This window comes from Hypanus sabinus, chromosome 10 (assembly GCF_030144855.1).
Source record: "Hypanus sabinus isolate sHypSab1 chromosome 10, sHypSab1.hap1, whole genome shotgun sequence".
Lineage (NCBI taxonomy): Eukaryota > Metazoa > Chordata > Chondrichthyes > Myliobatiformes > Dasyatidae > Hypanus > Hypanus sabinus.
The window spans coordinates 148,202,246-148,216,951 of NC_082715.1; the positions used below are offsets into that span (position 1 = coordinate 148,202,246).

General features: G+C 41.1%; 2 protein-coding genes across 2 annotated transcripts in view; one reads left to right on the forward strand and one right to left on the reverse strand.

The window, feature by feature from the left end:
- The window catches only part of gcn1 (GCN1 activator of EIF2AK4), a 278,383-nt gene that overhangs the window by 231,755 nt on the left and 31,922 nt on the right, over positions 1-14,706 (reverse strand). The gene's annotated exons all lie outside the window — the stretch shown is intronic.
- Positions 7,667-14,706, forward strand: part of LOC132401230 (phospholipase A2, minor isoenzyme-like) — a 59,297-nt gene continuing 52,257 nt past the window's right edge. The window contains exon 1 of the mRNA XM_059983226.1: positions 7,667-8,376. Within this exon, the coding sequence (XP_059839209.1) occupies positions 8,235-8,376 (142 nt within the window). The 5' untranslated portion in view covers positions 7,667-8,234. The remainder of the gene's footprint in view (positions 8,377-14,706) is intronic.

The window sequence follows — 14,706 nt, forward strand, 5'->3', positions numbered from 1 at the left end:
CACATGGGAGGAGTTCACATACTGTTCAGAGGGAGTGATCAATATCCTGCATGCTGGCATCTTGGTGTGCTCTGCACTAGCCCTCAATATTGAACACAACATGCAGTCAAGGGTGGTTGATTGATGAATTGGTGCTACAGACCAAATGAGATCCCAACCAGGAAGAATTTACTTAAGACTGTTCTTGTTTGCATATATCTATGAAAAATATCTGGAGACTTCTCAATTAAACTGCCTATGCTAGTTTTCTAGTTTGTATGTACCATGAGGCTGAAAATTGGCCAGGGTTCCTTTCTACACCCAAAAATCGATATGTTATAATAATACATGGGCCACTAGCCTGGAGAAATGAACAGAGGCACAGACGTAGCAGAGAAGTTAGAGAAGTCAGTCAATCCTTCAGGGACGAAAAGAAGGTTTTTGTAGTCTAAATAAATAAAATAATAAATAAACAGGAAACTGAAGCAAATACATGCAGTATCTTCATCTTCTTACCTAATACAGCTCTCCCCCACCCCCCCAGTCACTGACTTCTCTAAATCAGGGGACTTTGAGTGATGGCTCAGGTGCTCCGAGAGATTTAGGGTTTTAAGCAATCTCACTCAGGCTTCAGAAGAGCATCAGGTAAGCACACTGATGTACTGCATGGGTGACAAAGCAGATGACATCCTGGGTGGATTAGGATGGATAGATGCTTAGAAAAAGGACTACAAAACACTACAGGAAGATTTAAAGAACATTTTACAGGTAAGCAAAATGTGTGCATGAGAGGGAAAAATTCAACTCCAGAAAACAGGAGCCAGCTGTATGCAATGTCACGCAGCTGTGCGTAGGGAAATCTGAGAGATGAGCTCTTCAGAGATTTGATTGTTGTCAGATTACTAGACACCAAATTGTCAGACTTCAGTTGCAAGCAGATCTCACACTAGAGAAAGCTATTACTATGGTCAGGCGGAGTGAGCAACAGGCAGAACTCAGGCATGAAAACAATGCTGAGGTAAGGCAGGAAGCTGTACAAAGAGAAGGGTACAAAGAAGGTGCAGTCAGAAAGACTACAGAAAGAGGTGACAGTAAAGCTCAGCTCAAACAAACCAGACAAGCAAAACAAAGAGTGGGTAAAATGTCCAGATGCAGGAGATGTAGCAAGTCTCCAGTCCATGTCCAGCAAAAGAAGTGAAATGCTCTAGAGTTGGCCATTATAAAAGCCAGTGCTATTCAAAAACAGTTCTTCAGGAGGTCAAAAGACCATAATCCAGAGAAAGAGAGAGTTTTCCTTGGGGCTCTAGATTCAAATAGACAAGACTGGTGCACTATGGTTTAGTTGTAAAATGAGGCAGTGAGATTCAAAATGGAGACTGGAGCAGATGTCACAGCCATCCGTGAATCTCTGTTCATAAAACTGGTGAAGAAAACAGGCGTTACGTTAAACCCTACAAGGAAAGGTCAATGTGAAAGAATGTTTACTACTTCCATCTGTAAAAATGAGAAAGTTAAGAGGATGTCTATGTTGTTCAGAATCTCTTCTCACCACTACTGGGATGACATGCCATTGAGAAGCTAAACCTCATTGCAAAGTTGAATTTACTAAACAATGTTCAGTGGCAGGAGAATTACCTGGAGTTGTTCACAGCCTAGGGAATACTGAAAGAAGACTATCTTATCCAGTTGAGACCAGGAGTGATGCCCTGGTCTCCAAACACAGCAAAGCACATACAAGTCCCATTGATGAACAAAGTCAAAGCTGAACTTAAGAGAATGAAGGCATTTGACATTATAACTAGAGTGAATGGACCTATTGACTGGTGTGTGGGCATTGTTTCTGATCCCAGGCCAGATGGTACGGTGAAGATCTATGTTGATCTAACACAATTGAATAATACAGTGAGGCAGGAGAGTTTATTCTGCCTTTTGTTGAGCAGACATTGGGTATGCTGGGTGGAGGAAAGCTCTTCACCAAACTAGGTGCAAAGTGAAGGTTCTGGCAAATCCAGTTAGATCCTGAGTCACAAAAGCTCACAACCTTTATCACACCATATAGAGGGTCTGCCTTCAAGAGACTTGCTTTTGGCATCTCATCAGCCCCTGAACTCTCTCAGATGAGGAAGAACCAAATTTTGGAGGGATTGGAAGGAGCAGTCTGCCACATGGATGATATACTCATCTTCAGAGGCTCAAGTGAGGAACCTGACAAAAGGGAGGAAGCTGTTTTGGAGAAACTGAAACAGGCTGGAATCACCCCGAACAAAAATAAATGCAAATTTGCAAAGTTGGAGCTGAAGTTCTTAGGCCAGCAGCTGTCCTCTGAGGGAGTGTAACCAGATTCAGACAACCTGGCAGGAGTTCAGAATGTTCCAGCATTGAACAACCTGGAATGTGGTGAGGAAGGCAAATGTGATGTCAGCATTCATTTCAAGAAGACTAGAGTATAAGAGCAAGGGTGGAATGTTGAGACTTTATAAAGCACTGTTGAGGCCCCACTCAGAGTATCGTGAGCAGGTTTTGGCCCTTAATCTTAGAAAGGATGTACTGAAACTGGAGAGGGTTCAAAGGAGGTTGTCGAAAATGGTTCCGGGATTGACTGACTTATCATAAGAGTGTTTGATGTTTTTGGATCTGCATTCACCAGAATTCAGAAGAATGAAGGGTGACCTCATTGAAACCTAACGAATGGTGAAAGGTCTTGATAGAGTGATTGTGGAGAGGATGTTTCCTATGGTGTTTGTCTAAGACCAGAGGACATAGCCTCTGAATGGAAGGGCATCCTTTTAGAATGGAGGTGAGAAGGAATTTCTTTAGCCAGAGAATGGTGAATCTGTGGAATTCATTGCCAGTGGCAGCTGTGGAGGCCAAGTCATTGGGTATATTTCAGGTAGAGGTTGAGAGATTCCTGATTGGTCAGAACATGAATGGATACGGGGGGAAGGCAGGAGATTGGGGCTGAGAGGAAAAGTGGATCAGCCATGATGAAATGGTGAAATGGGCCAAATGGCTTAATTCTACCCCTATATTTTATGGTCTTATAGTCTTATGGTATCAGAGATCCACAGTTTCCTTGGCATGGTAAATGAGCTGGGGAAGTTCATTCCAGATTTGGCAGAGAAAACAAAGCCAGTACATGACATCCTCTCTCAGAGAAACATTTGGACCCGGAATGCACCACAGGAGTCTTTGATCCAAACAAAGCAACCAGTTTCTCAGCAAATACCTCTTCCTTTGGCCTGGGGGAGTGCTCATGCAAAACTGCAATGGTGTATGGAAACTGGGGTGGCATATGCATCAAGAATACTGACTCCTACTGAACATTCAAATCAAAAAGGAAACACTGGCTCTCATGTGGGCTTGTGAACACTCCAGCTGCTACTTGTTGGCACTAACTTCCTACTTGAAACAGACCAAAAGCTTCGTCAGCTTGAAGCCCTTGGATAACTTACCTCCACGTATGCCAAGATTCAGAATGAGGCTGATGTAATGCTGTTCTGACATTGAACATCTCCCTGGCAAATCTTTCACTACACCAGACACTCTGAGAATGCCGTGCAAAAGTGAGTGGATGGAATCTGACTCATCCCTCATGGTAGACACCTACATCTACCTACCTGAAGTATGTGAAAGCTTTCCTGCATCACAATAAACTGGAGGGAATTCACACTGAGTTGAGAAAGGACCAAATCTGTAGCAAGGTCATGCAATATGGTGAGCATAGATGACCAGCTGTTCCAAACAGAGCTCATGAACTCAGACTTCACTGGCTTGAAAGAAACACACTCATTATTTCTTGATGTATACCCAGAACCCGGACTGACACCTTACTGCCCTATTGGCTTGTTTATTATTTATTGTAATGCCTGCACTGTTTTGTACACTTTATGCAGTCCTGGGTAGGTCTGTAGTCTAGTGTAGTTTTTTTTCTGTGTTGTTTTTTTACGTAGTTCAGTCTAGTATTTGTACTGGGTCATGTAACACCACTGTCCTGAAAAAAAGTCTCATTTTTACTATGTACTGTACCAGCAGTTATGGTCGAAATGACAATAAAAAGTGACTTGACCTGACTTGACTAAAGGGATGCAGGCTCATTATTCCTGCACGCCAAAATCTTAAGTCAAATCCACCAAGGGACATTAAGGCATCAAAAAAATGTCAGCTACGAGCAAGGCAATCTCTGTGGTGGCCTGGTCTGAGCATGCAGCTGGAAGGTTGTGTAAAGCAACATGAAGCATGCTGAAAACCACACAAAATCATTGCAAACCTCTCTGTCCTTCAGAATCTCCAGACTTCCCATGGCAAATTGCAGGCACAGAGATTTTTGAGCTGAAAAGAGACAGATATCTTCTCACATGGATTACTACTCACAGAATGTTGAGGTGTCCAAGCTCTCCTCTACCTCCTCAGCAGCAGTTATACAGCACATGAAAGCTGTATTCACTCACCATGGATTACCAGGAACTAATTAGCTGTATGTTTGACTACCAGTCTGAGTACAATGCTCCTTTGGTTGACATCTTCTGGATAGATCGTGAAACCATCTTTTTCACTTCTTTTATGTCTTACCTTTGTCTCTTGCCTTGAATGTGATTCTGGAACTGTTGGCGCCTGCGTTTTGTTGTTTGGAGATCATTTGGATGTTTCAACACTGCAGTGTCCCAGAGGATTCCGGGTGGGAGAGGCAACATATGTGAACCTTGTGAGGAGGCTGCAAGAAGGTGTGCGAGCAGGTTTGACCCCATTTCGGCAATTAAAGTGACAAGGGAGACGAAAGCATCGAAGTGATCGCAGAGGGGTAAATGCCGACTGCCTGTCTTTTGACCGCTCTGTACTGGCGAGGGAAAGGTTGCTGCTGAGCCCAGACAGTGATCCCCAGGTTTTTCTATGTTTTGGATTTGAACTTTGGACTATAGACTCATTTCTTTCAGACTTATAGTTTTTACATTGAGTTTTCTTTTCACCCAATCTTGTTTTTTTTGTGTGGGGAGGGGGATTTTGGTTGATGTGCCTGATCCTTTTTTTGTGTGGGGAGGGAGATTTTGGTTGATGTGCCTGATCCTTTTTTTGTGTGGGGAGGGAGATTTGGGTTGATGTGCCTGATCCATTTGGTTTGTTTTTTTTTGTGTGGGAGGAGGGATTTGGGGTGGATGATCGTGTTTCCTTTCTTTTCTTTCTTAGTTTCGTGGGTACCTGGAGAACTGAAGAATTTCAGAGTTCTATACTTTGATAATAAATTAACTGTTGAACCTTTGAACTTTTGTCCACAATTATGCTGTTCAGAATTCCAAGCCTTTGCTAGGGACTGTGTTCAAACACCAGACAAGCAGTCCATGGTTCCCACAGGAAAATGGAGAAGTGGGGAGAGCAATGGAAACTGTTAGAATCTCCTACTGAAGGCAAAAGACCCCTATCAAACACTGCTAGTTTATTGCTCCTCACCTCCTGTGAATGGCTACCATCCATCAGAGCTGTCAATGAGCTGGAAACTACCCTTTCTTCTTTCCAATCTCCAACCTCACTTACAAAGTGTGAGTTTTGAGACAACACAGCATGTGAAAACGAAGAGCGTGTATGATCTCAGACACAGAGCAAAATGTTTGTTGCTGCTTAGGAGTGGTGAAGCTGTCTGGGTTTTAGACCAACTCACCAAAGGACCATGGACCACAATCATTTGTGAACAAAACATCACAAGGTGAAATGAGGAAGAACAGGGGTGCATCCATGCGCCCTCAAAGTGCACAATAGGTAGGGGATGAAATAGAGTGGCCTGACCCCTTTGACAAGGACCATTTAACTGAAGTGGACACACCTGTTCAAGCATCTCCATCCACTCTAGCACTTTGTGGAACCTACACTAGATCAGGTCATTTATTTGTCCCACCACAGAGATATACACCAGAAGCTAATAGCTTAGAGTAAGTGACTAAAGAGGTAGAATAATCCTCTCACTTTGCTGGAGTGTTCAGGTAGCCTACCATCAGATATAGTGTATTTTAAAAAGAGTTCCAATATTGAAAACATTTCACAAAATGAGAATTTTTAAAAAAGAATTAGAAACATAGAAAAGCTACAGCACAATACAGGCCCTTCGGCCCACAAAGTTGTGCCGAACGTGTCCCAACCTTAGAAATTACCGGGCGAAAAGGAGGAAAACTAATAGAGAGACCATTAAAAACAAAGAGAAAGACTGTTATAATGTTGGCAATTCTTTTTTATATTTATATAAGGAGCACAAGTAATGTGCAGTGGGTAAAGTGAACTGAATCACTCAATTTCAGTGACTATCATTTCAATGCTGTTCTATTGACAAAATGTACATCCCTGGTTTTACTTTTTTCCCCAAGAAGGGAAAATGTAGTGGTAGCTAATAGTGTAATTCCTCTGTCACTTAATTAGCCACTCCCACATGGGAGGAGTTCACATAATGTACAAGCAAGGTTGTCAGTAAAGTTCAGTTGAATATCCTGCATGCTGGCCTCTTAGTGCGCTCTTCACTAGCCCTCAATATCAAACACAACAGTGATGTACAAAATGGAGAGTTGGAGATAGGGTAAATACATACAGGCTTTTCCCACTGAGGTTGGCTGAGACTAGAACTAACGGTCATAGGTTTAAGGGTGAGACGTGAAATGTTTACGGGGAACATTGGGGGGGGGCTTCTTCACTCAGAGGATGGTGAGGGTGTGGAATGAGCTGCCAGTGTAAGGGTGAATTTCAGCAAATTTGGATAGGTACATGGACAGGAGGAATATGGAGGCCTTTGGTCCAGATGCAAGTCGATGGGACTAGGCAGATTAATGGTACAGCATGGACTGGATGGGCTGAAAGGCCTGTTTCTGTACTGTTGTGTTTTATGACTCTTATAACTAAACCAAATGGGTGAGAACTTCCTCTTTGTGTTTCTCTATTATCTAAGAGAAATCTAGTTTTGGCTGCTTCATCATCAGATGGAATTCGGGATTAATGACTGCTGTGTTGCTATTTTTGATCTGTAATAAAAAAGAAACACAAGCCAGTAGAGCCACGTGCTAACCTGTAAAGTGTTCATTAAGCACGCAAGTTGGTGGAGCATCAAAAATTAAATTCACCCAAGCAGTGGAGCATGGATAAAAAAAAATGAAAGTATGTATGAACCGGTAGAGTATGTGGTTAAACTTAAATACTCGCAAACTAGTGGAGCACAGGGAAAAATAGTTAAATTTGGGTTGCTGCACGATTTGTTAAAATTTTGACTGCAAACAAAATTTTGAGATCAAGGTCAAAAACATAAAAATACATACAAATTATGATCAAATCAAAATAATGGCCAAAGTCATGAAACCTGCTAAGAACTCTCACCTGAATAAAACATTTAATTTGGATAAAATTAATGAAAAAGTCGGCTGAAAAAGCCTATAGTGTTAGGTTTATTAAGACTAAGCAGGAATGTGTTAAAATCCAGAACATGGCTGTTACTGATTTATAGATAAGATCGCGTAGTCAGTTTGAGTGGTGAACTACATATACCTGTCTGGACACGCCCCTCTGCTGACTGCTCCTGTGGCTCCTCCCACAGACCCCAGTATAAAGGCGATTGAGGCCTGAGCCCTGCCTCTCAGTCTCCAGGATGTAGCATGGTGGTCAAATTGCTGCTTGTTCCTTCTTCCAGTCAATAAAAGCCGATATCTCGCCTCATGTGTCAGAGAGTTATTGATGGTGCATCAGTTTGATCAAATGTGTGAGCGATTGAAGAAGTTAATGGGATGAGTAAAGTCTTTTACTAATCAAAAGAAATATGAAATTTGTGGAAAACTACAAAAACAGCATGATACAGTAAAAAGACCAAAGAGCGAATCTTTGCAGTAACCGAACGAGTGAAAGAACAACATGGTAATTCAATCGATGTGCATTGTATGGAGTTTCCTAAGTGAACTGAAACAATGCAAGAACGCGCAGCCACGACTTCAAGGGGGTAATCCTGCTAGTGATTGAGTGACACTGCTAGAGACATTACTGCCGGTTCTCTGCCCAGGAAACACCAACCGATTCGGAGAGGTGTTGTTTTGTTACTATATACATTATATGGTTATGTACATTTATATAGTTAAATGACAATAAACCTGACTCCTGAAGCTCTGCCTGAGCTATTATAACTTTGAATAGTCTCCCTGTACAGCACCACCATCCGAACTGTGCAGAATTACAGCCCACATCTGTCAGACACAACAGAATGGCACCACCTTAACTCTGAGGAATTACAGGATGAATGTGACATGGACTCTACGCAGTCCCCAGCGATTCAAGTGAAAATAACCAATGAAACAATAAAATTGACAGCTATGTCACAAGTTGCTCTAATAAAGACCAAGGGAGTGAAGACGCACAGGACTGCAGATAAAACTATTGCTAATCAAGGTAATGACAGATTCATTAATTATTACCCAATCACTGAACAATCTGCTGAAGGACAGTAAGTACTCAGACAATCCTGTGACTCTTGATGAAGAACGACTGAAAGTGTATTAAACTTTAAAGGTGACATTGTGTACTGCACCTGCGTTAAGAATCACGTCAATGAGAGAAACATGATGGCAATCTTAACATTTATTTGTTGAGATACAGTGCGGAATTGGGTCTTCCTGCCCAGATGACAATTCTGTAAACAGATGTAGACCTCGATCTTGTTTATGAGCCAATGTGGGCAAAATTCCAAAGCACAACACACGAAGTTCAGCACACAACCAGTCAGCAATGAGACTTCCTCCCTACAGCACAATTGTGTTCCGTAATGACAACCTATCAGCTGATCAATAAGTACATAAAGGCCAAGCATTCAAAGCACACCAGACTTTACAGCACTTTGATGATGTCTGCTCATATGGTGACAAAACATTTGCAAATAGATTGCTAAGATCAGAGAACAACTCAACCCAACCAAGCAGGTTTTTTTTCTGGCTGTAGGAGCTCCAATCAAGAATGGCCAGCAAGTAGAAGAACTAATGGATGTTGTACAACTGCCATCAGACGTTGTCCTATTAAAATGCAAAAGCCACTGCAAAATGACTACAATGGAAAGCTGGGCAAGTGTATTCACAGATGAGATTGCGAAAAAGGCAGCACGGAAAGGAGGAAAAGAAATAAGTGAAGAACAGGGGACCTATGCAGTGAACCCAACAACTGGAATTATGGAAATGAAGTTGAACTCTGTATCACAGACAAACATACAAGATATCTGAGAGATGCAAGCTCAATGCTCCAGTGGTTCTGGATGGAGGCTAGTAGGAAGTTAAACAGTGATGGGGTATAGAGATATGGCAATAGCCATAGACTTTCTAGCAAAGCAAATACAGTCTCTAGGACACATTGGAGATGATTGACAGATTCTCCCAATGATGGTGGAATCTGAAGTTAAGGGCAAATTGTTTAAGAGATGCATGACATGCCAGAAAACAAATCCTGGGGCAGCAGAAAGGCTACCACAATTAAGTGCTCTGGCCTCTCCTGGTCCATTTTTACACTTACAAGTGGACCTCATTTCTTCGCCAAAGTGTCAAGGATACTGAGACGTACTGGTAATAGTGGGTAAATTTTCAGGATGGGTGGAAGCTGTTCCAGCAGGGAAAGCCACTGACACACACAGAGAGACACAAAACTTTGATCAAGGACTACATCCCTAGAAGGGGATTGCCATGTCACATTGACTCTGACCAGGGAACACATTTCACTGGGAGTGTTTGTCAGTAACTATGTCAACTGATGAATATTGAATGGTCTTTTCAATGTCCACATCACCCAGAATCATCAGGACAAGTCGAATGAATGAATGGAATCAATAAACATTGACTAAGTATCATAAGGAAGGTATACCATGGCCTACAGCTCCTCCTATGATCTTGTGTAGAATGAGAACAACCCCAAGCAAGAAAATTAACAAGTCCATTTGACGGGGTAACTGGACATTCTGTGTCACTGCCGGGAATCCTCAATCTTAGAGAGGCTGATATAACATCAATTACATTACCCAAGCTGTACAGTCTATTTCTCAACAAGTTTCTGCTGCTTGGGAAGACCTACTGAAAGGAGGGCACACCTGATTCCTGGTGAGTGGGTCCTGATTAAGAAACTGCTTAAGGAACTACTGGGGGTTGGATGGGAATGATCCCTAGCAAGTACTTAAATTACCAATTTGGCAGTGAAAGTAGAAGGTAAAAGCAAATGGTTACATGCCAGTCACTGAAAGCGAGGTAAAGTGGTATTCAACAAGACAATAAGTGCTGTGGTTAATGTACTAGTATCTTCTTACTCACAGTGACTATACTGAGGGGCTACAGTGAGCAAATCACTGACCAGCCAGTAAACTTCCAGCAAGTTGACAACTACTAGACATTATGAAGTTTATTCTAATATTATTTGTTGTTATATTTTGTCAATTTTTCTTACGCATAACGTGCCAGTTGAGATGACTCAATATATATTTATTGACGGTCAGGAATATTACAATTCAGCAAAGCTCCTGTCAAGTAATGAGAAATGGTCTAAGTTCATGGAACAATAAGTACTTTGTGCAGAAATAGAGACTACACTTCCATGTAATCGGTTAGGATCTTATTAGTTAGATTATGTTTTTCCAGCCATGAGATATACACACACTTTAACTTTACCTCCTAAGTCCAGAAGTAAACGAGACATTTCAGAAGGAGATCTTTTTGCATCAATTTTTTTCCCATTTTGTGGTGTTGCAAGGAGTATAAAAGTTTAAAATTTTGCTGCAGCCTTAGAAAGAGTAAGCAATGATACTGCTGAAGCTTTGGAAAAGGTAACAACAAGTTAGGTCTCTATTCATTGGAGCGTAGAAGGTTGAGGGGGGATTTGATCGAAGTATTTAAAATTTTGGGAGGGATAGATAGAGTTGACGTGAATAGGCTGTTTCCATTGAGGGTAGGGGAGATTCAAACGAGAGGACATGATTTGAGAGTTAGGGGGCAGAAGTTTAAGGGAAACATGAGGGGGTATTTCTTTACTCAGAGAGTGATAGCTGTGTGGAATGAGCTTCCTGTAGAAGTAGTAGAGGCCAGTTCAGTTGTGTCATTTAAGGTAAAATTGGATAGGTATATGGACAAGAAAGGAGTGGAGGGTTATGGGCTGAGTGCGGGTAGGTGGGACTAGGTGAGATTAAGAGTTCGGCATGGACTAGGAGGGCCGAGATGGCTTGTTTCCGTGCTGTGATTGTTATATGGTTATATGGTAAGATGGATCTTCAAAATCGTATGGCATTAGATCTTCCCTTTGCATTAAGGGGGGGGGGGGTGGGATGTGCAGTTATGGGCAAGGAGTGTTGTACTTACTTCTCTTACGAGTCTGAAGACAACTAACTTGACTGTTCATATTTGTAACAAAGCAGCTAAAATACATCAATCAGATGGATGAGATTTCTTTGATTGGATTCACTTAAGTCTCAGAAATTGGGGTTACTCAATTTCATGAATCATAATGTTCGTACTAATATGCCATCATTATTTACACCCTTTTTACTTGTTTAAAGGTGATCATTATCAATATAGTTTAAACTTGCAAAAGCGTACCTACTAATCTGCTTAAACAAGACATAATCATACTTTGAAGCATATATACACTTTGATATTTCATAAACAAAATAGTTTTTTGACAACTTATATATAATGTAGATAGCACAAGTTTTTCTGTTACTGAGTTTTCAGATGTAGTGATTCTAAATGTGTGATTTAGAATTGGGGGGGGATTGTTGAATTACAATTTTAATTGTAATTTTCTTTGCAGTTCAACTATCAATTAAATGCTTCTATTTTAAGTAGCCTTTATATATGTAGCAGTTTAATATGCCTCCAGTGGCTATACAAAGTATAATTCTGGTAGCTTCTTAGCTTCTTTGTACTTCCTTTAAGTGAGTGAGTATTTTCTCATTGGTTAATTTTTATTACAATATTGAATAAGTTTTTTTCCTAAGTGGGTTAGTGTTATCCCTGGAATTTTCTTGCCTTTAAGTATACAAGTTGCTGTTTTATTTTAATTTGAGATGCAGCGTGGAAGAGGACAATCCAGCCCTTCGAGCCTAGGCTGATCACTGGACAATTTACAACGGCCAATTAACCTACCAATTGGTATGATATTGAACTATAGGAGGAAATCCATGTGGTCATGGGGAGAACATACAAACTCCTTACAGGCAGCGGTGAGATTTGAACTTGTGTTGCCTGTCCTGTAAAGTGTTAAGCTAATCACTATGCTACCATGCCACCCCTATGCTAGGTGCCATCTTTACTTCCTCTCTTTTCAAGCAGCAGTGACCCCCTGACATTGTTCCATTCCTGTTTTCTTTGTTCTATCAACTCTTAATAAAACTACTGTGAAGCAACAAGTTTTATGCCTTGCTCCTGACTTTGGAAATGGCCTCAGATTTATAGAATCCAACACATTTTAAACCACTTTCTATAATGCTGTTTGTATTCTAAATATATGCTGTTATTAATGTATCTTTGCACATTTATTTCCGTATGACCATAAGACAAAGGAGCAGAAGTTGGACATTCAACCCATTGAGTCTGCTCTGCCATTTCATCATGAGCTGATCCAATCTCCCCTTTAGTCCTATTCCCCTGCCTTCTCACCATAACCTTTGATGCCCTGACTACTCAGATACCTATCAATCTCTGCCTTACATATACTCAATGACTGGGCCTCCACTGCTGCCCGTGGCAACAAATTCCATAGATTCACCACCCTCTGGCTAAAACTTTTTTTTCACATCTCTGTTCTGAATGGGCACCCTGCAATCCTCAAGTCATGTCCTCTCATACTAGACTCCCCCACCATGGGAAACAACTTTGCTACATCCACTCTGTCCATGCCATACTTCTATCTGTACTTCTAAATTTATCTTTATATAATTCTTTATTCTTTATGATTAACAGGATTTAGGGATAAACAGAGAGGAAGAGGTGGAGAGTTTCTTAAATGCATCTATTTTAATGCTAGGAGCATTGTAAGCAAGGTGGATGAGCTTAGAGCCTGGATTGATACCTGGAAATATGATGTTGTAGCTATTAGTGAAACATGGTTGCAGGAGGGGTGTGATTGGCAAATAAATATTCCTGGATTTCATTGCTTCAGGTGTGATAGAATCGGAGGGGCAAGAGGAGGAGGTGTTGCATTGCTTGTCCGAGAAAATATTACAGCAGTGCTTTGGCAGGATAGATTAGAGAGCTCATCTAGGGATGTTCTATTTGGGTGGAATTGAGGAATGGGAAAGGTGTAGTAACACTTATAGGGGTGTATTATAGACCACCTAATGGGGAGCAAGAATTGGAGGAGCAAATTTGGAAGGAGATAGCAGATATTTGTAGTAAGCACAAGGTTGTGATTGTGGGGGATTCTAATTTTCCACACATAAAGTGGGAAGTCCATTTTGTAAAAGGGCTGGATGGTTTGGAGTTTGTAAAATGTGTGCAGGATAGTTTTTTGCAGCAATACTTAGAGGTACCAACTAGAGAAGGGGCTGTGTTGGATCTCCTGTTAGGGAATGAGATAGGTCAGGTGACGGACGTATGTGTTGGGGAGCACTTCGGGTCCAGTGATCACAATACCATCAGTTTCAATGTAATTATGGAGAAGGATAGACTGGACCCAGGGTTGAGATCTTTGATTGGAGAAAGGCTAACTTTAAGGAGATGCAAAAGGACTTAGAAGGAGTGGATTGGGACAATTTGGTTTATGGGAAGGATGTAATAGAGAAATGGAGGTCATTTAAAGGTGAAATTTTGAGGGTACAGAATCTTTATGTACCTGTTAGGTTGAAAGGAAAGGTTAAAAGTTTGAGAGCGCCATGGTTTTCAAGGGATATTGGAAACCTGGTGTGGAAAATGAGAAAGATCTACAATAAATATAGGCAGCATGGAGTAAATGAGGTGCTCGAGGAATATAAAGCATGTAAAAAGAATCTTAAGAAAGAAATTAGAAAAGCTAAAAGAAGATACGAGGTTGCTTGGCAAGTAAGGTAAAAATAAATCCGAAGGGTTTCTACAGTTATATTAATAGCAAAAGGATAGTGAGGGATAAACTTGGTCCCTTAGAGAATCAGAGTGGACAGAAAGAGTGGAGCCGAAAGAGATGAGGAAGATTTTGAACAATTTCTTTTCTTCGGTATTCACTAAGGAGAAGGATATTGAGCTGTGTAAGATAAGGGAAACAAATAGGGAAGTTATGGAAACTATGACAATTAAAGAGGAGGAAGTACTGGCACTTTTAAGGAATATAAAAGTGGATAAATCTGACAGGATATTCCCTAGGACCTTGAGGAAAGTTGGTGTAGAAATACCAGGGGCTCTGACAGAAATATTTCAAATGTCATTAGAAACGGGGATGGTGCCAGAGGATTGGCATATTGCTCATGTGGTCCCATTGTTTAAAAAGGGTTCTAAGAGTAAACCTAGCAATTATAGGCCTGTCAGTTTGACGTCAGTGGTGGGTGAATTAATGGGAAGTATTCTTAGAGATGGTATATATAATTATCTATAATGACAGGGTCTGATTAGGAATAGTCAGCATGTGCGTGGAAGGTCCTGTTTGACAAATCTTATTGAATTTTTTGAAGAGGTTACTAGGAAAGCTGACGAGGGTAAAGCGGTGGATATTGTCTATATGGATTTCAGTAAGGCCTTTGACAAGGTTCCGCACGGAAGATTAGTTAGGAAGGTTCAATCTTTAGGTATT